Raw genomic sequence first — 21,621 nt, forward strand, 5'->3', positions numbered from 1 at the left:
GACAATTTGTTTTGCCCCATGCCTCTATGCCTTTAGCCAGAGCATGCAGCAGTTGTCAAAAATTAAAGCAAGGAGTCCCCATATGGCCTCCCCGTCTACACAGGGTGATCTCTATTCCCTCCCCAACTAAGATCGAGTCAGTTGCCATTCTGAGACAGATCACAAGCTGTTTCTGGGCCAAGGAAGGTAGAGAACTGCCTGGCAAAAGCTACAGTTCTGTTGGCTGCTGTCTTTGGATTTCATCTTTTTCTAACTGGTCTCGAAGATCTGTTACAGCTCCACTTGGCTCACAGAAATGTAGCTCACAGCGGCTTCCCTTTTTCATGTTGTTCTTCACCTTTAAGAGAGCCCTGCCAGACTTCTGCTGTGATTAGATTCTCCTGCACATCACTGAGGTGGCCAATGACTGGGGGCTGGCTCTCTCCATCATTGATTCAATCTCACCTCTTGCCAAACTGGCTTCTGCAGCCAAGGAACAGGAACTGCACAGACAGTATTATTCCTGGCAGGAAGAACAGCATCTCTGTGGAAAAGGATGTGCAAGAGAATCACAAAGGTGCTATTTAAAAACATAACTTGTGAAACTCTGGCAGGGGCTGGATGATATGCTTGCTAAGGTACCCAAAGTAAAAAAGTGTTGAATTTACAGGTGCCCAGTGCTTAGAATTAGAGACTAACATAGGTTTGAAGGGACCTCTGGAGATCATCTGGTCTAGCCCTGCTCTACAAGTATGGCCAACCTCAAAGTTACATTAAGTTGCTGAGGGTGTAGGGAAACCTAAGGGAAGATAATGAAACAACACCGTGGAAATAGTTAAGGCTAGGCTTGAGGCAGGATATGATTATGAAACTTTCATAATATACATCACACAGTTTCAAATTCAGGTTAGGTGGGACTGTAGGAACAACTATCACCTTGGAGCAGCTCAGTTACCATAGCTCTCATATGCATTCAACAAGCCATGCCTCTCTCCTACTACTGCATAATATTTGTAAAGTTACTCCATCAAAACAAAGCCCTTTATAAACAATTTATCATGCATTCTGGGAACAAAAAAGTTCTTTGGAGGACCTACTTGAGTTATGGCTGAAGTTTTTATGGTAAGTGATGTATTTGGGGGTTGGGTTTTTTAAGCATACAGAGTTCCATTCTTTTTGTACTTTTGCAGTGTTTTTGGACATTTGGTGATTTGCAAGGGAAGTGCAATGCAGATCATTTGCATCCAACAAAAGACAAACACATGTAAACATGTGTCAAAGGAAAAGGTACTTACAGTAGCATGGTCTCTGTCTGCAGATTCTGCATGCAATGCTTTCAAAAGAGGTTCCTAAGTGCTCTTCCTACTGCACAGTGGCATGACAAATAGCGTTTTATTCATTGTTCAGTGCTATCTTGCATTTTTCTTCCCCCAGCTTTTACGAGCCAAAGCCAAAATTAGAATCTGTTTTCAGACTGCCTTGAATTAATCTGAAGCTATAAAACAAAGAGACCACTCAGAGAAACAGCATTTAGGTAAGCAAATGGGATTTCCAAGCCCGTGCAGTTTTTGTTGGCTAGTATGTATTAAAATGATAAACAGCAGTCAGCATTAAAACAAAATGCTTTATAAGAGCAGTAACTCATGGTTTCAACACTTTTAGGCAATTGAAAAAAATCTATTAAGTAGTAGACTAATTTTTAGGATGCATCTATAATTATCATAACAGAATTTGCAGGGTCCAGTAATCCATCACAAAAATTTATTTTGTTAATTACAAAAAGCTTGCTATGCCCTGGGCAAGATTCTATATTTGGTTTAGAAGGAATACTTTGGTATAAAGTCAGAAAATGTTCATCAATTTTTGTGTCTGACATTCAGAGTTTAAAGCCTCCTGCTAAATCAGTACTGCAGGTTGGTATGTATTTCCTTTTCTTCAGCATGGTAAAGCTTCTGCCTTCCAGCACCGAGGTTGAGTAGAAAAATCACTTCACTTATCTGAATCCAGTTCTCATCCACAAGAAACACAGATCTGCAGAGCATTTTCCAAGTGTTGGAAGGCTGTAGTAAGGCTAGAAGTAGAAAACCTGAAGTATGACAAAATAATTCCCAAGCAAAACCAACTTCATTTAAAAATAAATCTTGAGATACTTACAGTATTCTAAAGCAGAAATATACCATCTGGTTCATGTGATACAGACACGGCTCATTGCTTTTGGTTCACTGTCCACAGAAGAGAACAAACACTACCCTCCAGCATTTTTGAAACATCACATTTGACTGGTAGGGCATTCTCTTTCTGAATTTTAGAAAGTACTTTCTGAGATGCCTCTTGTCTTTGAATGAACTGGCAATACCCTGTTAGTGCATTGCTGCTGTCCCCCTGCCCCAGCCCCCTAAGGGAAAATGATTTTTGGTCACTCCAGCTAAACCATCATTAACAATCAGATGTCCTTCTCAGAGCAGGAGCTCTGTACTTATTCAAAAATAGCCCTTTTTAGATATGTCAGATTAGATGTAGAAAATAGCTCATTATTACTGGCCCACCAAAGGGTCAATCCTTTAAATAACTGTACATATCTTACAAACATTTCAACGGAAGAGCACACCCATTTGCAACTGTGAATACCACACTGGCATTTATGTAATGTTCATTGTCTCCGTGACCTTGAATCTCATCAAGTGTTCAAGTCTCCCCCAGAAGCAAGTGCTGAACAGTCAGGCTAATGGAGTACTTAAAAGCCCTATTAAGAAAGAAACAGAAGAAGGGAGGACAAGCACTTTCCCTCATCTTCTTTTGCTGCCATCCTGCTAGAATCTCCATCCTCTTTCAGTCTCATCCTGTCTTTTCTTGTTAGCAACTCTTTTCCAAAACACCCTATAGTCCAATTCAGAGGCTTTTTGCTTCCCTTTCTGGCTTCATGTCTTCTTACTGCTCAGTTTCTGTCTGTGCAGGTGTGTCTCAATCTCTTGCTTGAAAACAAGCATCCCAAGCTGGCCATGAGAAGCCTCATTCATGGCCTTGGACTGCATGCACATTTTATACTGCTCTGGGGTCAGCTCGTCCAGACATTGCTTTTCATGCCACAGATGGAAGAGACCCCTGACAGGCGTTCGGATCACGATGAGGTTGCTGTGAAGGTATTTGCGGTACAGATGTACATCTTCACCACCCCAGCCTTTAATGTCCAGATCAAAGCCACCTGACACAAACAAAATCCAAAATAAAACTAGAAACATATACTAGCAAACTCAGTGCTATTAATTGCACTACAGCTGTTCTCTGGCTCCAGTCAGCCCTTTCAAACAGCCATACTTTCTGCCAACATCAAAGTGTCCAGATTTCTTAGCTTTCACTATCTTTCACTATCAGACAAAATTGCTTTATTTGTACTGAGCAGCGCTTAGATTCTGGTAACCTCTATGGCACCTAGGAATAGTATGAACATCTAAACACTGCTACAAATTAGAGGCACAGACACACTGGCCAAGGAAAGGGAAGCTGATCGCAATTTTCTATGTTTCAGTAAAAAGGCAGATATATTGGGGTGTATTTTTCTTACCTATGTTGATAAAATCAGATCTGTACTGGCACGTCATCCCAAAACCAAAGTCTCTCCAAAATCCAGTTTCTTTTTTAATAATCTGTATGGAGGGAAAGGAATGGTCATATGGGAGCAGAAATGCTTTCAGTGTGAGCAGCAGACAAGTCCCTGAATGTGGTCAGAAATAGGAGCACCTGTCCTTTCATTCTTCCCCACATAAATCCATGGCTGATCCTGAACCAGTTTTTGTAGATACTCATTGCATATTTCTGCCCCCAAAAAAACAGCTGTGTCATTAGCTATCATGGATAAACCCCCTGATCTGGAACAATCAGGTTTCGCTCCCCTCCTGATGTTGTAAACCAAGTGGAACAATATCACATCACTCTCTGGATTTCACTTCTTTGCAGGCAAAACATTCTCCAAGATTGTTAGTTTCTGCGGGACTCAAATCTGACGTAAGAAACATACTGGTAAACCAGGGAAGCTGGACTCTGCTGTAGAGCAGATGGTGGCATCTGGATTGTGGACTGCAAGAGCTCTGTAAGAAAACAGTGGTTCTAATCTGATTGCACAACTGGCAGCTTTTTGCATACCTTAATTTTGACAAAAATTAGGAAAGTGGTAAGAATAGTTTTCCAGTACAGAACTGCTAAATCCAGCTAAAATTGAAGTCCATAAATGTTAGGTGGTGGATATATATCCCATAAAAGCCTTTTTAATAATGAATGTGCACTCTACATTACTGAGATGGACCATGAAAACATTATGTATTACAGGTAGAAAAATCAGAGCAGTAAGAAACCATGGCTATCATTTTCAAAAGCAGATATCCAAGTATAGATCCCTAAGGTCATAATTCATCTGTGTGAGTGACCTAACCCAATCTGGTGAGACATCCAAGAGTTTCAAGGGACTGGGACAGGTATTTAAATCCTCTAAGCAAGTCAGCAGTACTTCACACTCTTGAAGGTCTGGTTACAAACCTATCCCTTAGCACCTATTTTTGAAAATAATGGCTTCATTTGCGACAAAGTTACAGAAGATGGGGAAACTGAATTTCCATTTCTGGATTTACAAATCCTAGTGTTTCCTTTACCAAAAAATCCTCTTCCAAAATAGTCTCTCCTGATTTCTCGTTCATACCTCCCCTTTTTGTTTATAACCCTTGTCACTTCAATGGCTTTTTTTCATTTTACTGCTTGCGTGGCTATCTCTTTCTTTTCTCTTTTCTCCTTTCCTTGAAAAAGCCAAGCCACTGCAGATGCCAATTAAAAGGAAACAAGATTGTATCTGTCAGGTCTGCACTGTAACAAGAAATCTCCATAACGATGCCCTTACAGCAAGCTACTCGTATGCATTAGCATTATTATTTCCCATTAGTGCAAGTGGCTGCTGCACAAATCAAATTCTTTCAAAGATTTCTGAAGGCTTTTTTTTCTCAGCAGCCCAAGTACCAGGAGAGAGAGCTAACACTGTCTTGTTTTAATGGCACAGATCTGGCCTCATGCCTGGGAACTAATATGGGCTGAAAATATAAAAATCTACATAAAAATTATGTTTGCAGTACTTCTTTAAATCAAGAAGCTTTTCTGACATAAGCATCACATTTTACGATTCAAATATTAGCTATAAATATTTGCACAATCCTGACAACATACTTTGTGGAATTTATGCCAGCTTGAGAGCTAAATTCTATTTTATTTCCTAAGCACAGTGCTTACAAGCCTGAGGATCCCTGACGGGCTCTCATCAGAGAGAGAAGAGCTAATATGGTATTATGGTATTATCAGAACAAGTTTCCTCTGAGAAAAAAACAGTGGAAAGGATTTTGCAGACTCTTCAGTAAAAGACTTTCTGGCTACCTGTTGGATAACACAGGGAGCAATAGACAAAAAAGTATTTTTAAATATTTTGGGTGGACTTTTCAAACTCTCATTCTTCATTTTTCTAGAACACGAGGTGGGGGGTACTGATGACAGAAGACTGGACTCAGACCCCTAGAGATCTTTTTCAGCTGTGACTGTTGCTGGGCCCCGCACCCCTAATTCTTACCTACCGAGAACAACAATAAAAGCTGGGATGCTCTGGAGACAGCGTCCAGCCTGGGACAGGATGAGCCCTGATATGTGCAGTGCCTGGCAGTAAGAGGGGCAGCTGTGGCAGGCTGGGACCTGACCCAGAGGAACTGAATGAAGCTGCATAGCTGGCTTATGCTTCAATTTAAAATTCAGCCACTTATCAGCACTAGTGGGCAGAGGGCCGTGAACTGCTGACTCCGGAGAGAAGCAAGAGTGGAGGGGGTAGATAAAGGGAAAGCCACCGCTTCTATCACCCCTTTAGCTTCAAGACAATGCAATGCCAGCGCACAAGAGAATGGAAAATAGCATCTGCAGCAGTGTCAAGCAATGGTTCTGCCACTAGCATTCATGTGAACCTCTGGTCTGTATGCTCGGTGTCTTCCTCAGAACAACTTCCTCGTCATCAAGGAGATTCACCTGGCTCTACCTACATGTTTTAATCGTAAGATTTATGGCAATGTTTTTAGAAATAATGTTTTGTTCTCACATGAAAGATAAGCAAGTGAGATGGAAATCAGTAGAGTTATGCTGTGTAACATCAGTGTCAGATTAAAGCCAGAAGGGACAGCTCCAAGCATGTCACTTGACCCTGAGACAACGTGGTACACTTCAGAAAGACACTGTCTGCTCGCTGGCAGTTCAGTCATGCACTGTGGGATGGAAAAAGCCACTGTAGGTGATCAAGTAAATGGGGGAATAACTGTGACAGCCCCTGGAATTCTGTTTTCACTGGCTCATCTAAGGATATCTATGCTTTTTACAAATGTCAGCTCTTCAAGATGCAAGCAAAGAAATTGTTCACTGCAAAGAAGAAATGAGAGCAAGATCAGGGACTGTCACCCCAAGACAGCACACCATGGAGGAATTGTTCGCTAATTAGAAAATCCTTTCTGGCAGAGAAGCAGACATGGTTTAAATTCTTAGGTTCCACATATAAAACACCAAACAAGGGTTAAAATAAATAGTACCAAGATACTTCCCTGTAAAATTTAACTGCAGAACTCACAGTTAGGTGACTTCTGTAGTTAATTTTGTCTGTGTGGTAGTCACTGTGCACAAGGAATAGGAAAACGCTACCTTTAAAAAATGCTTTGTCCAAATAAAAGTGGGCATTCAGAGAATCATGTACTTACCAGCTGCTGTTCTAAAGATGGGATGGAATCATGGTGGCCATAAATTATACTGGGGTTATACTGGCTGAAGAGAACAGGATAAAACACCTTCTTCCCTGGAAATGACAATGGGTTATTTTTTTTTTAAAGCTGTATAAAACACACTTCTCTCTCCTCCAAGATGCTGTCCAGGCCAGAACAAATCCAAGTCACACAAGTTTTGGACCAAGCCTATGTTCTTTGCATGAGAATGTGAGGATATAGTTAACAAAAAGATCCTGTTCCAGAAAGCACAGGTGCTGAAAGCAAGACATTCAATCACAGTGGGAGCAAGAGTGTTATAACCTTTCAAAAGCCAACCAGCAATGGAATTTTTATATGTCTTAATTAGTTCTTTAAGTTTCAAGAATGATTTAAAGCAGCTTCATTACCAATTCAAAGACAAGAATACTCTGGTGAAGGCTGTTACACAATAGGTAAAAAGCTGTTGAAAGACAATACACTTCATGAGTACCTGGCTGTGTGTTCAATCTACAGGAGTTGAGGAATTCAGCTGTGAAGTATATGTCCACATCGCAAAAAAAGAGAACAACATTGTTTCCTTTCCAAAATCGAGCACCAACATCTAATCCTTTGCCCCTGGAAAATTCTTCATTCAATTGGATGAAGGTGAAGTTCTTGAAGTTGGCTGACCTAGGAGAAGGAAAATATTCAGCAACTTACTCTGTCCTTCCAGCTTTTAATACAAGTGTAGGTGGGAACCCAATACGAAACAATTAACCTAGAAATCCATTGTATCACAGTTTGAGGGAAGAGATGTCCTCTCTAAGTCTTGAGGAGATTTCCACTATGTCTACATTCAGAGCTTGACCTGTGTACTCCTATGCTAGCATTCCTGTCCCAGACATTCTTTTGACAGACCTCACAAAAATCCCAACAAGGCTTAGATGGACAAAAATATCTTTAGTAGGCAAATATAAAATAATAGCAAAATATAAGATAACAAATATAAGATAATATAAGATAATAGCAAAAGGCTATGCTGCCACATGATCTTGACAAACACAGTTACGTAAGCAAACACAATAGTCCAGACCTGGCCAAAAGCATCTAGTTCCTGTGTGCTCCACTGAAATTGTCTGCACCTGCCTTTGGAAATCAACTTTCAGTCCTAACAGTTAAAGCCACTTTCAAAAGCACTAAAGAAGTTACCAGTAGGAAAAAAAAGCTGCACTGAGCTAAACTCAGTAAAATCTGCTTTGTGGTTCTAAAACTCAACATCACAAAACCACAGATATGGGACTGTCAGGGTAACACCGTTTTTATCTGACACAAAGGCAAGAAAGCCATTTTCTCCAATGCAGTTTAGAACTTTTTGGCACAACTACGAGTTTGGACAGCTATCTAGTCTCCAATTCATGGTACAATCACTGTGTATGAACAGCACACATCAGATATTCAGGTACTTACTTGGAGGTATTTTCAAGTATCGATTTGACTTCATTCATTTGTTCTTTTCCAAAGTAAACTACAGTGAGGTGAATTCTCCCATCCTGCTGAATGCCCATTTCCCTAGAGAATAGAGACAGATTTGTGACTTGTCCCAGAAGTTAGCTTTCTTCAATAACCTACACCTACTGGGGAAGACACAGTAGGGTGAACCTTGGAAGGCATTCCTGAGGTCAGGATTCACTGGTAGAGATCCTTGTCCTGACAAAGGGATTCACTGCCTCTGTCAGATGGGACAGAAGACTATCTTTCAGGCAGATTAGGAAAAAACTCTCTAAGCAATGTTTGTTATACTAATAGGAGAACATTATTAAAACAGGCCATCCAGCCCCAGGAAGAATGATCGGGCAGGCAATAACTCCAGCACTTAGGAGAATATGAGAAGGGAGATTTTAAAGAAGCTATACATACCCTACCTCTTAACCTTTTTTGTAACAGATATTCCAGAGTTCAGATCTTTTGTTTTGTTAAGAAACATTTACTAAAATCTAAGTATCAACCAGAGATCAAGCCAGTAGCCTAAGGGTAGGACCAATCTGACCTAATGCTAGATATCATGACTCACTTGCACAAAGTTTAGTCAGCAAGAGTTCATCTATAATCAGCAGAGAGATCAGCATGACCAGAGGGTGACTTCTCCCATCCTAAAAGAAGAAACTATCAGATCGCTAATTTAGACAAGGAACCTATTTTTAGATGACTGTAATTAGGCAAAACAAATCCCACTGTAAGAATCAGTATCTGTTGCTAACAGGGTCTTTTCTGGGCAGCTATTTAAAGCTACGTCTCAATTAAATTCTCTCTCTAAACATCATCTCTGTGCTGAAAAATAAAAGAATTTTAAAAGTAACTATCCTGAAAGTTCAAATACATTTCCTTCTTGCCTCTTATTGCCTTAATCTTTTCTCTAACAGGGCCTGGCAAAGTGTCTGGGAGCACTAATTCCCTTTTCCCTTAGAAATAAATGTTCCTTTGCAACTAATGGCATGAAATTCTCTTGTTGCCACAGTTGTGTGTGCCCCAACAAAACAGATTGAGACACATAAACCAGGTACGTGCAAATCAGAAACCCTGATGACTGGAATATAATTGCTTTTACTGCTAATCACAATACATTAAGTAGCCAAATGCCTTTCAGTCTCTATAATCTCAAAAATGACTTCTTAGTGGCACAATGAAATGTTATGTAAAAGTAGTATGACTTTTACTGAGTGAGGCCTTGAAAGGTCTTGAAATTGTATCTTACTTTCCATGTAAGAAAAAGCAAAGGCAGCACTGGAATGGAAACCCACCTGAAATTCTGCATGAATTGCCGAAATTTGCTGGCTCTCTTGGCCAATGGCACAATGACATTAATAAGCGTGTCAGCCATATTGACATTTTCATTTTTCACTTTCATTACAGGACCGAATGGCCGGAATAAAACAATCTTCTTAAACTGGTGTTTTGTGTCTCCTTTGAAAGTCAGCTCATACAAGGTGCCTTTGTCTTTTTCTGTGCGGTAGATCCCTGCATGAAAACAAGAGAGGAGATTTTGGATTAAAGCTGGGCTCCTGGGGGGAGAAAAAAGGATGCAGTCTTCATGTGTTACACCTAAGCTGAAAAGGCAGCAGAGGCATGAGATATTTACTTTTAAACCAGTACACAACCCACTATCGTTTTGGAGGAGGCTGTCACTCTGGCAGGGACACAGCCCTGGCTTGCAGGAGCTACTTGGTATTCTCACAGGCACATTCCTAGGCTTGGCTGAGTTACAAATCCCTGAAGGTTACCAATTGTTCACACTCAATATAACCCAGCAGACATACTGTCCTTATTTTTCAGACTGCTCCAATTGCACACTGCAGGCATGCATGGTAATGGTGATGCAGAGAGACTGCAAAAGGCAGCCTGCCTCTCTGCAATATGAGTGATTAGGCCATCTCCCAGAAAAGCAATTTCCTGATGAGCACATTCATTTTCTCCTTTCTGGGAGGTTGTCTAGAAAGTCCCCTAATAAAACTATGCAACCAGGCCCCAGCAGCCATCAATTTCACCCATGCCCATCAGCACAAAACTCTCCTGCTACTCAACTCTCAATGGACTTTTATTTTCTTTGTGGCGATGATGTCCACTCCAGGGAGAGTAATGGTCAGCAAGGATGACACTATGGAGTTTGTCAGAGGCTAGACCCAGGACACAACCCTGGAGACTGCATTAGACAGTCTCCATGGATATTTAATTCATACAAGCATGCACTTATTTCCTGTATGGAATGAACTTTTAACATACTCGATGGGTGAAATTGGTCCCATGCTGAGGGCTGGTATGAACAATAAAAGTATTGGTCATGCCCACTGAAACACTATTCTGGTACCTTAAATAAGATAAAACTGGCAAAAGGCTATAGATTTTAACCACTCTAAATGATACTTCAGTCCCTACAGTGCATACTGAAATAAAGCTTTTCCTTAGTTAGATCTGTTAGGTTTAAGAAGGAATAATTAAATGCTAATTCTAACTACTTGTTAAGCCACTGTAAATATCCTAACAATTTCATCAGTAGAATAGTATAATTGCATTGCCTTCCCTCTCTTGCAGAAACTCAAGAGACAAGCAAAACATGTCTGGAAGAAAACTCCTCCGCTTGACTTGTTTCTTGGTTTTTTTTCTTCCCATCTGGTTATGAAGAACAGCTTGACCAAAATAATGCTTTTTTTTTTTTTTTTTAATCTTAGTCATTCCCTGCTGTGTAACATTATTGTGTACCTGACCCATAGACTGCCAGCTCTGTATTTCTTGTGAAGGTCTGGGTCAAAGGTTTCTTTGAACAGCAAAGTGACATAAGCCCTTCATCTTGTATTGTAGCTTTTACATTGGTATGACCAGAACATCCAAAAGATTAATGAGGTGTGATTTTATCTGGCCAGAGTTCTGTGGACTGTTATCTTCACTATCACCGTGTGGTTTATTCTTAATGACCACTTCAGCTGGTTAATAGTATATGCAGATTTACTGATCTGTTATTCACTTCATGTTTTATTTTTAATACAGGCTGATTCAACAAATGCTCCAATCATCCCTCCAGCATAGCAGATGAATCTAGCAAGACAGCAGTTCCATCATTCTTTTACTGCCAATCCTTCAAAGCTGTGCTCCTGACTCCCCCTGGCTTTTTCTATATAGTCTGCCCAAGGTGCAGACCATGAACAGTTCTGTTATTGAACTTGAGCCTGCACTTGAGATCATCTGAATGGTGACCTAATAGTCCCTGCATTTCCTCCTCCTGGTGACCAGAGAATGGAAATCTGGGCCTTTGAATTCTGCTCACCCATTTATTCTTACAGAAAGCCTGCCTCCAAGTGTGTTGCTGTGTGCACTCATTTACTCAGGCAGTTTTTGAACACAGGTCTTGCCAAGGAAGTTTGTGTTGTGGAAGGTTAAGGCAGCATTTTGACATTAAGCTAAACAAAAATCTAAATTAAATCTGATTTGCATTTTCTCTAGAGAGAAATAGATAGGACTGTTTCACATGTTTGACATAGTGAACTGACATTTTTCATAATAACAAAGATCTAAATGAAATTAACAAATTTTATAATATCTACCACGCAACATCTCAAAGTCTTTGCTTCTACATCCTCTTCTACCCCAGCCAAGAAACAATGACCCCACAAATACCACTCCCCCAGAGATATGTACTACATTTGCTGAATAAAGGAAGCTTTGCCAAATAAGCAAGAAGCACCTGAAAGCAGAATGTATGTTGTGACCCAAAGGGTGTCTCCTAGTGCTATACACACATCAACAGATGCTGCTTCTAACTCTGCCATTTTGTTCTTGTTCAGGACTTCTACTACAGATAAAAACAAGCAGCTTAGGTGAAGGCAAGGTTCCCTCGCGCAGGACAGTAATCCAAGAATTTATAATCCTAGCATTTTATCTTGAAGAGAACTGTATGCAAGTTTAATGCATGTAATTAAATATGGTTATTCTTGATGCACATTTAAATCATTTGTTTTCTTTTTTTTAAGGATCTTCTTTCCTTTTTTAAGTATCTTCTTTTTAGAAGCAGGGAACAAAGTGATTTGCCCAAGGTCAGGCAGTGAGCCTTGGAAATGAGCCTGAATATCTTGAGTCACTCTGGGGACTCACTCAGCAGCACATCCTGCCTTTCACAAGATTTTTCCATTTCCGAAGGCACTACTTCATTCATGCCATCAAGACTTTCTATGTGATCCAGAAAGACGCATCAAGCAGCCCCAATTCTAAGAGATGAGGTATGAGGAGGGGAAAAAAGTAGTCTCAAAAAAGTAAAACAGAAAGCCTTTTCCTGAAAAGGTTGCTCCTGAAATGAAAGCCTTGGAAAGGCTAGATGTTCACTATGGGTAAAAGAAGGTTAACTGATCATCTATTGCTTCCATTACAGCAGCTGTGTTTCAGAATATGCACCGTTCCTTTCAGAGGCAGGAAGAAAAGTCAAGGCCTTTGGAAACCCAATGTAAAAAAGTGAACAGGAGCTTTGGGTCAGCAGGCAGACTGGCTCCAAAATGAAGGAAAAGGACAAGTGAGAAGCAAAAAAAGACCTGGGCTGAAGGGTGGACTAAAGAGCAGTACGTGTCCAGTCTTTGGAGCAGCAGTTCCCAGGGCTCTCTACAAAATGGAAAATACCTGATGCCTATTCAGCAGGGCAGGCAAACAAGTTTCAGAGATCTACATGGAACCGATAACTAGCAAACAGCCATGCAACCTTAACAAAATGCTGTTGAGTGGATGACAATTTTAGCCTCAGTTCCACAGACCATAGGTTTCAGGTCCTCCACTGTCACTAGAAACACTCCCTGGACCTGTGCTTATTACTTATATTCTGCTAGATGTTGTAGGAACTGCTATTAGGATTTATCAGCATTCATTGTCCCCATTTTAGCTCAATATTATGGTGGTCTTCCCACTTCACATGCAGTAAAATACAGCATCTTACCCTTTGAGGAAGAGCATCATCCTTTCTCCCAATAAGTTTCCAGAGCAAAACTGCATCAGGTAGCCCACCACCAGTAGCTGTCAATTTGAGAAAGCAAAGCTACTCCTTTTCATTTGTCTCCGAGACTTTATTTAAAATTCCAGTCGCTAGACAGCCATGTACTTCAGGTAGGAAAACTTATGATAAAGCATATTTGACAGTGCCATGGCAGGGCACTTCTGAAGCAATACAGGGATTTTCTGGAACTCTTCCTGTTGGGAAAGAGTATCACCAGACAGTGACTATATTCACTTACGGAACATACCACTCAGGCTTGTCAGAGTCTCCAAATTATTATCTCCATCTTTGAGACAATGAATGACTTCCAAATCTATTCAGCCCTGTTGCCATTTACATAAATTAATGACCAGACCTGTTATTCTGCCCACTGAGCAACTGGCTTTCTATTGGAAACAGAGAAGTCCTTTGCCTGCTTGTAATACACATAAATTTCTGATTTTTTCCATGTCATTTCTTACTAACTCCTTGTGGCAGAAAATCAGTGAACTTGGTATAGAAGTGGGAGGAATAAGGGGGAGAGGGGAGGATTATAGCAGCTGAACAGCCCAAGTGCCTCTGTGAAGAGAGAAGCAGAGCAGAGCAGCAGCCAGATGGATACGTTTTGGGCCCCAGGAAGAAGGTGTGGTTCTCTTGGTTTTGAATAAGAAAAAATGGAAAATTCCACCACATGTCAGCTATTACTCCTAGAAGGAGAACTGTCTGAGAATCCTATCCAAATTTCATGTAACAGCAAATCTGCTGAGAAGGAGTTTAGCTCAGATGTAAGGTACTAGGGTCACAGTCTAATTCCCACACACAAGTCCTTCTGTCTAGAAACTGCAGAGGATGCAATACTTATTTTAAGAGATCCCAGCCACAGAGACAAAACATTTCTCCTTAAATGTAAGAAGTATTTGAAGCAACATTTTCCCTCTGCAAAGACAAGAAAAAAGGCACAAAATGGAAAAGAGGAAGAGATACAGACCCTAATCAAATTTATTGCACCACACCACCACCGTGCCTCTGGGCATATATTAGCAATGAACTAGTACTGAAAAAGTGATTTCAGGTACCAGATGTGACCCACAAGAACAGAAAAATGCACACAAGAGGCCCAAGCAAACAAGATTAATGGGCACCATGCTAGATGCTAGTAAGACTCAGGATCAGCCACACGTTTGAGTAAAGCCGGTGTCACAGGCTTCACTGACTAGGGCAGAAACAAAGACAGAAGTCTCAAGTACCAAGAGCAGCAGTTCAGGTTTTGAATCCTGGCACTGACCCTGATTACCTGATTTGCATTTAAGCACATCCCTCCACCTGCTCAACCTTAAGACAAGGGCAGTAGCTCCACCATTAACGTAAGAGATGCATACACCTTTGGCGTGCTGTTATTGCTAAAGCAGCTGGAAGACAAAAAGCTTACAGGGTTAAGTGGTATTACTTTCAGTGCAGACCTGGGCCACATCTCCCAGAAAGTTCCAGCTACCCTGGGCAGTTCCAGAAAATGAAAACAGCTGACTTTGCTGGCTGGGTAACGCCGCTCACGGTGGCTGGTGTGTTGCTGGATTAGTACAAAGCTGCCAGAAGCTGCCATGGAATCCAGCCTGTTACTAACTTGTTTTGTAGGCAGTGGCACCTGCAGAGTGCTGTCTCCAAAACAAGTTCCAAGTCCAAACCATATTTGAAACGCAGAATTGGAACAGAAAACTCAGTCCTCCCTTCTCCTGCTCATTGTTATACAGAGCAATGGATTTGTTTGTGCTTTGATCGGCACGTTTTTGCCATTCTTGAAGAATGTAGGATGGGGGAAAAGAGACTGCCCAGAGACGAAGAGACTTCCAAAGGAACTCTGCAGAGAAATCTTCTGCCAAGTCAACTGCTTGTTTCCAGCCCCGATTCATGGATCCCTGCATTTGCAAACAAATTGGTTTGCACTGCTGAGTAAAAATGAGAATTTGTTACCTTGCTCCTACAGAAGCAAGGACCTGCCCTGCAGGGGAGGACACAAGCCAGGTTTCATGAGCTCAGCCTGAGCTGCACCCAGGGCTCCAGTTTCTTTAGCTCAGAGCTGCATGCAGGGCTTCCTCCCTCTGACTTATTTGACCATGATATGTGAAAGCCAGCAAGGCCATTAGTGCATGAAAAACCTCCACAGAGCCAGCACTGCAATGTGTATCCCTTCCCCACGCCTTTCTGCACACCAGATTCTGCCATGTTCCCCAAGGACAGCACTGGTACCCAGGCAAAGACCCTGATTGTGCATAAAGGCAGGCTCTAAGCAAAAGGGTAACTTTGATGGATTATTAAGCAATGTACAGCAGGAAACATCTCTGTTCTGGTTTTGGCTGGGATAGAGTTAATTTTCTTCCTAGTAGCTGGCATAGTGCTGTGTTTTGCATTTAGTATGAGAGTGATGTTGACAACACACTGATGGTTTAGTTGTTGCTAAGTACTGCTTATGCTAGTCAAGGACTTTTCAGCTTCCCATGCTCTGCTAGGTGCACAAGAAGCTGGGAGGGGGCACAGCCAGGACAGTTGATCCAAACTGGCCAAAGGGGTATTCCATACCATATGACGTCATGCTCAGTATATAAACTGAGGGGAGTTGGCCAGAGAGCAGGGATCACTGCTCGGGGATGGGCTGGGCATTGGTCAGCAGTTGGTAAGCAGTTGCCTCACTTGTTTTTCCTGGGTTTTGTTCCTCTCTTTTTTTGTTGTTTTCCTTTTCACTACAATTATTATTATTATTATTATTATTATTATTATTATTATTATAATATTTCGATTATTAAACTGTTCTTATCTCAACCCACAAGTTTTCTTACTTTGGCCCTTCCAATTCTCTCCCACATCCCACCAGGCTGGGGGGGAGTAAGCGAGCAGCTGCGTGGTGCTTAGTTGCTGGCTGGTGTTAAACCACGACAATCTCCTTTCCCCTCACCCTCTCCCCATGAAAGAGCTTGTGCCAAACAGTCATACATGCTTGTTCAGCTCCTATAATAAACAGTAGAAACATATTTTGAAATGATAAACTGAACAACAAACAGAAAGGAGGAGACTGGAAGCATGTAGCTCCATGATGCATTCAAATACCGGCAGCCAGCAGCACTTTCCAGTTCCCTGCCATGCCCTGGTCCCAAGTCTGAGCAAGAGGAATTTGACTGGTGTGGAGAAAGTGCCTGGACCAGAGGGGAGCCAGGACCTGCCTCAGCAAGGTCTCCACAGTCTGAACAACTCATGTCCCTGCTGTGGGAGGCACCTGCCTGACTGGCAGGTATATCCTGGCTCGGCCTCAAAAACCTACTGTCTCTCAATACCATGATCGCCGCAGAAACATATACAGAGAGTGGAAATGAACAACTGGCCATTGCACAACAGCAATAGTTTGTTCCCATCACATGGAGGATACATTTTGCTCTGCTCTATTCATAAATATTAGGTGAAGAAGACAGTCCACAGCAAAATCACCAGTTATTTGGGATAAGCATGGGGGCTTGTGTTCAGCACGTTAGAGCAGTCATTCCATAAAAGACAGGCACCTTACCCACAGGCCCTCTAAGTCTGCAGCACAAACATCTGAAGATGAGGAAGACAAGTCTTTCCTCCTATACTAAATTCAGCTAGGTCAGCTGTGGATTAAATCTCACTTACAGACACTATTGAACAACAGTCAGGGAACATGCCAGCTCCTATGAAGTGAAACTAGGACAGCCATATTACAAGTAAAAATGTAGCTCTCTTATTGAATGAGAAACAGCCATCAACCCTTGGAATCTTGTCTCATGTCATGTTTCTGCTGCACATGTTCCTGCCCTTTTAACTCAGAGCAGCTGTGCAGCAGGGGCTAACCTTAACAGGTACCAACCACAGAGACTCCTGGAATACATCTGGTGCCTCTGTCTGGCTGGGAAAAAGCAGCTTGACTGGAAACAAGTAAGCACTTAAGATTTAGTGACAGAAGATATGAAGTAAAAAATGGTTGCTGTTAAAAGTGGCACTTCAAAAATCCACACTTACTGCCTTAATATTACATGTGAGGGTAAAGACTGTTTAGCTCATTTTAGAATCCAAGGGCTAAGACACACCACTCCCAATATAGGAGATACCCTGTAAAAGTTAAGCTTTCTTAGTCGTTTGAAGTTATAGGTGATACCAGCTCCTCAGCTGCTGTCCTCAAAACCTATCTTGCCACTCTGACTCTGGAGTTTGGATTTGAACTGCAGTTGTCAGTCTTAAGATTCATAACAGATCTGGGATTGCAGCCTGGTCATTCAGTCCTTGCTTTGCCAGTTCTGAGGCAAGTGCATGACTAGAGAGCTATGACCACACATTGGTGGTCACTATGAGAGACTAGCAGGCTCTGTTGTCACAAAGTCCTGTTCCCCAGGAAAGCTGCCATTCTGCAGTTGTGCCTGAGACAGCATTGTAGGGTCATAGCACTAATACTGTCGCAGACATCTGTGCTCTGAGACACAGCCCATCTCAGCAACACAGTCACATCAGAACCCCTTACCAGCACTATGTGGACCTTGTAACCTGCTGTCTGCATACAAACCTTCAATGAAGTCAGAGGCTGTGTATACACGGTGTTTTGCATTGCCATCCCCCTCTGGATTGTTCAAACTCCCAACAGCTAACTCGATCACCTCTGTCAACTCATCTCGCTTATCCTTCCTTACAGGTTTCTCTTCTGGGTGGCGTGTCAGCCCTGTCTCCAGCTGGTATACCTTCTGCAGGGTAAAGCTCTCAAAGGGCACAGCTGCATACTCCGTGGACAGCTTAACGCCACTGTGCACCTCTGCTTTGTCAATTTGGGAATGGAGGAAAGCCAGCAGGTTAGCCTGGACCTTCTCTGGGTTACTGTGGTCAAGCCGAATGTCCAAGGGGTCTGGGTACTGGTCCTGCATGTTCTTAAGCTGCTTGCTCCTCCCCTGGAGCTCAGCCTTCAACTGGACAATTTGTTTCTTCAAGCTGATGATGTAGTTGTGGTGTTGCTCTTCTCGCTCTTGTAGAATGACTTCATATCCCTCCTTTGCAGTTGGACTGTGCACCCTGGGCAAGGCAAGCTGCTGGTTGTCACCCTTGGGTGTGCAAGCCAACATATAAACAATAGACACTGAGCAACAGGCCACCACCAGCAGGCCTACAAGTCGGGGGAGAAATAGAATAAATCCTCGTCGGAGCATCATCTCTCAAAAAGCACAGTCTAACCCTACACATGCAACAGTTCTTATGTCCATGCAGTGCCACAGAGGCCCCTGGACTTGGAGTACTCCTACACAGATGCATGTATGTGTGGGAACTGGCTTGTCAGCTCTCTTAAAATGTGTGCTCTGCCTCTATATCGGGCTCTCTCTTGTGTTTACCCAGCAGGACCAAAAGACAAGCTGTGAAGTAGACAGGACACCTCCTGATCCTCATGGCAACACCTACGCTGCTGCAATGTGATCAGCTGGTGGCTGATGGAGCCTGAGGACCTGAAAGACAAATGATAAGGACAGTCATTCAGGCACGTCAGAATTTGGTCATTCAGTCCAGACCACTGAGAGCATTCTAAGAATTTACCTCATTTCTCAATTGCTCTGGTAGATCTCAGAGCTGTGAAGTGCTAAGACCCAAAAGGTGCCAAGACCCTTACATGGGAAATCCTGTATGCATGCATTTAATTTTAACAGCATGACTTGGCCCATTGCCAATGAAAAACTAGTCCAGGCCTCAAAGTCTGCCATGCTTTAGAAATATTAGGAAGTCGTCATCTGTTACTTTCTGGTGAGATGTTAAGGTGCTCAGTTCATCTGAGCAATGATGGCCCTCCAAGCGTTCTCAACTCTTGGAGCGCTCAAATTTTGAAGGCAGTCAGTCCCACAGCTACCGCATATATTTCAGCCTCCAGGCATGTTTTCCCAAAACACCAGGTGGCAAATGTAGTCCCATTTGAATATATGAAGCCTGACCTGGAGCAGAAATTTGATAACCAAGAAACTAGAAACTGTTATGAAGGCCAATTGCTGCAACTAACATTGTTTGAGATATCCTACCAGATGCTCTCATAAAAATCAAAGAACTAGGGATAGGATTTTTTCAGGAACATTCAGACCAAGTCTTACTCAAAATCAGGGGAAGCTTTCTTTCCATCTAGGAGACTGTCATCATTGCACACTACGTTATCATTTTAAGTCCCTCTTCAGTTTCTCATAACATTATAAAAAATCTTGCAACAAGGTACTTTACTACTGTGTTTTCCACATGTGCTCTCTGCCCAGGGGTGAAGACCACAGAGAAAGATTAGGGAAAGCTGGTTTTGGTATTTTTTAAAATAAGAGAAGTTAAAACTGTGAACATTATCATTTTTAGTAAGACTTCCTCAAGTATACTTAGAAACCAGAAAGAAAAACTAGATGACTGAGCATGAATATTGATCTAGCTGTAAGCTACAGTAAAACAATTGCACTGAGAACACTACCAGTGGGATTTTCAAAATCCCTCAGTTTTGGCCTAAATCCATGCTGATGCAAGGAACTTCACATTTACTCAGATGACAGTAGACTTAGGCCAAGGCTGAGTAAAATCCTAGATTACACTGTGATGCTGCATTGTTAGACTCGAACACAATCAAATTAACCCCTTGACACTCTCCCCTTGGATGCCTGCATGACATTATGACACCGCTTTTAACAATAGAGATTCACAGTCCTTTTAGTCATACATCCTTACCAGCAGACCCTTAAGTAAAAACAGTTTATCTAAGAATAAGAGTTTCAGAGTTATTTTCAGTTATTTCTAGTCCTGAGCCAAAGTCTTCTGTAGGACTTTTTATCAACTGCTACATGACTTTCCTGCTCTGTGTCTTGATTGACTATTACTCTATATACAGCAGTTATGCAGAGATATTTCTGATCTGTGAACTGTTATCAATATTCTATCAGTCTGCAGAGCTTCTAGGGAAAAGAAACACTTTTAGAGTAGGAATTGAGGGGGCTAGTGTAAGCTATAAAAATACTACTGTATTTCTCTCAAAGTAATGCTGAATGGCTATTATAGTTTTTATAGGATTCTCCATAAAAGGTCAGCATTTTCAAAGGAAGAATTGTTGATGTTGAAGAAAATATTCAAGCAGCAGGAAAAAGGACAGGATGAAGTTGACGCCCTTACCTTTTTGCTGTGATTTTCTCTTTGGAACATCTTGGTCTGCTACAGTTACTTCTCAGCTTGCCACAATCATCTCCTGTTTATCTCCCTTCTTATGCCCTTCCCAGAAAATGTGCATACTATAAAAAGCACTGTCAACCTCAGAACCCCTCTTCGTTGCTTTCACATTTGCCAGCTGCCTACATCTTCAGTCTGTCTCCTACGTGGTGAAAGGCTGTAGTGGAGACGCTTCCTATGGATGCATTATAAAAGCTGGCCTCCTGCAATGTAAAGCAGCTTGTCAAAGCAGGGAAAATTCATCTGGGCATTTCTAACTCTACAACAGATCTGGCTAGAAGACTGCAAGAAGGTAGTGTGCAGTGAGACAGGGTCAGGAAGTGGTAAGATGTAGTACATAAAACACTGCTGTGCTTGTATGCTTCACTTCACACAATTAGTCCATTGACTGAATTGGCAGAAGCTGAACATCACTGAAAGGATTAGTTGTGCTAACACGGTATAAACTGAAATTACATCTCAATGGCTTAGATAAACACACAATTTCATTTCTATAAGCAGCAACAGATTCAAGTTTTGGGTAAAGAGCTCTTCAAACGTTGACCTTAAAATATATGTGTGTGTGTATATATAGCTATCGTCACTAAAACATACTGGGTCTCTCTTCAGGGTACTCTTTCTTTCCAATCTAGTTTTCTGGTTTGTAATCTCACCCATCAAAGATGCATCTTTAAAAACACTTCTGAACAGTAAATTAACTGAGCTACTTTGTCCTTTGAACCACCACTCTCATAACAAGACATTCAGGACATGGGGATTTCCACCTTCACAGAGATTTTACCATCGCAACTGGAGGCATCCTGACAACAAAGCGCTCATTACTTGCCCGCTGTTGCTAGATCTGTCTTATTAAATTGTACTGGTGGCTTTAGTGGCATTGCCTTACAGTGATTGACATTTAAATATACTGCTGTTACTGTACTACTATCTCATGGGCATGCTTGTGAAAGCAGTCTCAATCCATGTCAGTGCCAAAAAAAGCAGATTATTTTAAGTCAACACTGAAGGTGGTCATGGCTAAGGCATCTCAGCTGCACAGACAGTACCAGAAAGCTAGGGATGGTAACTCCTCCTAACAACCGTTCTGTTGATTTCACCAGACCTACACAGTTTCACACCAACTGAAAGAGCCTGAGATGAAGGGGAGACAAACTGAAATGTCAGTTTTTTCCAGGAACTGACAAAAAC

At 41.8% G+C, this 21,621-nt stretch overlaps 1 protein-coding gene across 1 annotated transcript; it reads right to left on the bottom strand.

Annotated features, from left to right (window-relative positions):
* Positions 1 to 2,897: 2,897 nt before the first annotated feature.
* On the bottom strand, positions 2,898 to 18,416 carry CSGALNACT1 (chondroitin sulfate N-acetylgalactosaminyltransferase 1). The gene is made up of 7 exons (XM_075709534.1): positions 17,783 to 18,416; positions 9,518 to 9,734; positions 8,187 to 8,288; positions 7,231 to 7,409; positions 6,738 to 6,832; positions 3,542 to 3,623; positions 2,898 to 3,181 (listed from the first exon to the last, which is right to left on the bottom strand). Exons 1-7 carry the CDS (start codon positions 18,414 to 18,416, stop codon positions 2,898 to 2,900), a joined length of 1,593 nt encoding a protein of 530 aa, XP_075565649.1.
* Positions 18,417 to 21,621: the final 3,205 nt, after the last annotated feature.

This window comes from Pelecanus crispus, chromosome 4 (genome assembly GCF_030463565.1).
Source record: "Pelecanus crispus isolate bPelCri1 chromosome 4, bPelCri1.pri, whole genome shotgun sequence".
In the NCBI taxonomy this organism is placed as follows: domain Eukaryota; kingdom Metazoa; phylum Chordata; class Aves; order Pelecaniformes; family Pelecanidae; genus Pelecanus; species Pelecanus crispus.

What these genes read in the sequence shown, in the direction of transcription:
- CSGALNACT1 (XM_075709534.1), bottom strand. Translation starts at nt 18,416, where the DNA reads ATGATGCTCCGACGAGGATTTATTCTATTTCTCCCCCGACTTGTAGGC. An exon ending in AGCCTCTGACTTCATTGAAG is followed by an intron (nt 9,735 to 17,782) that starts GTTTGTATGCAG and finishes GTTTTCATGCAG; the next exon opens with GGATCTACCGCACAGAAAAA. An exon ending in ATCTGATTTTATCAACATAG is followed by an intron (nt 3,182 to 3,541) that starts GTAAGAAAAATA and finishes TGTTTGTGTCAG; the next exon opens with GTGGCTTTGATCTGGACATT.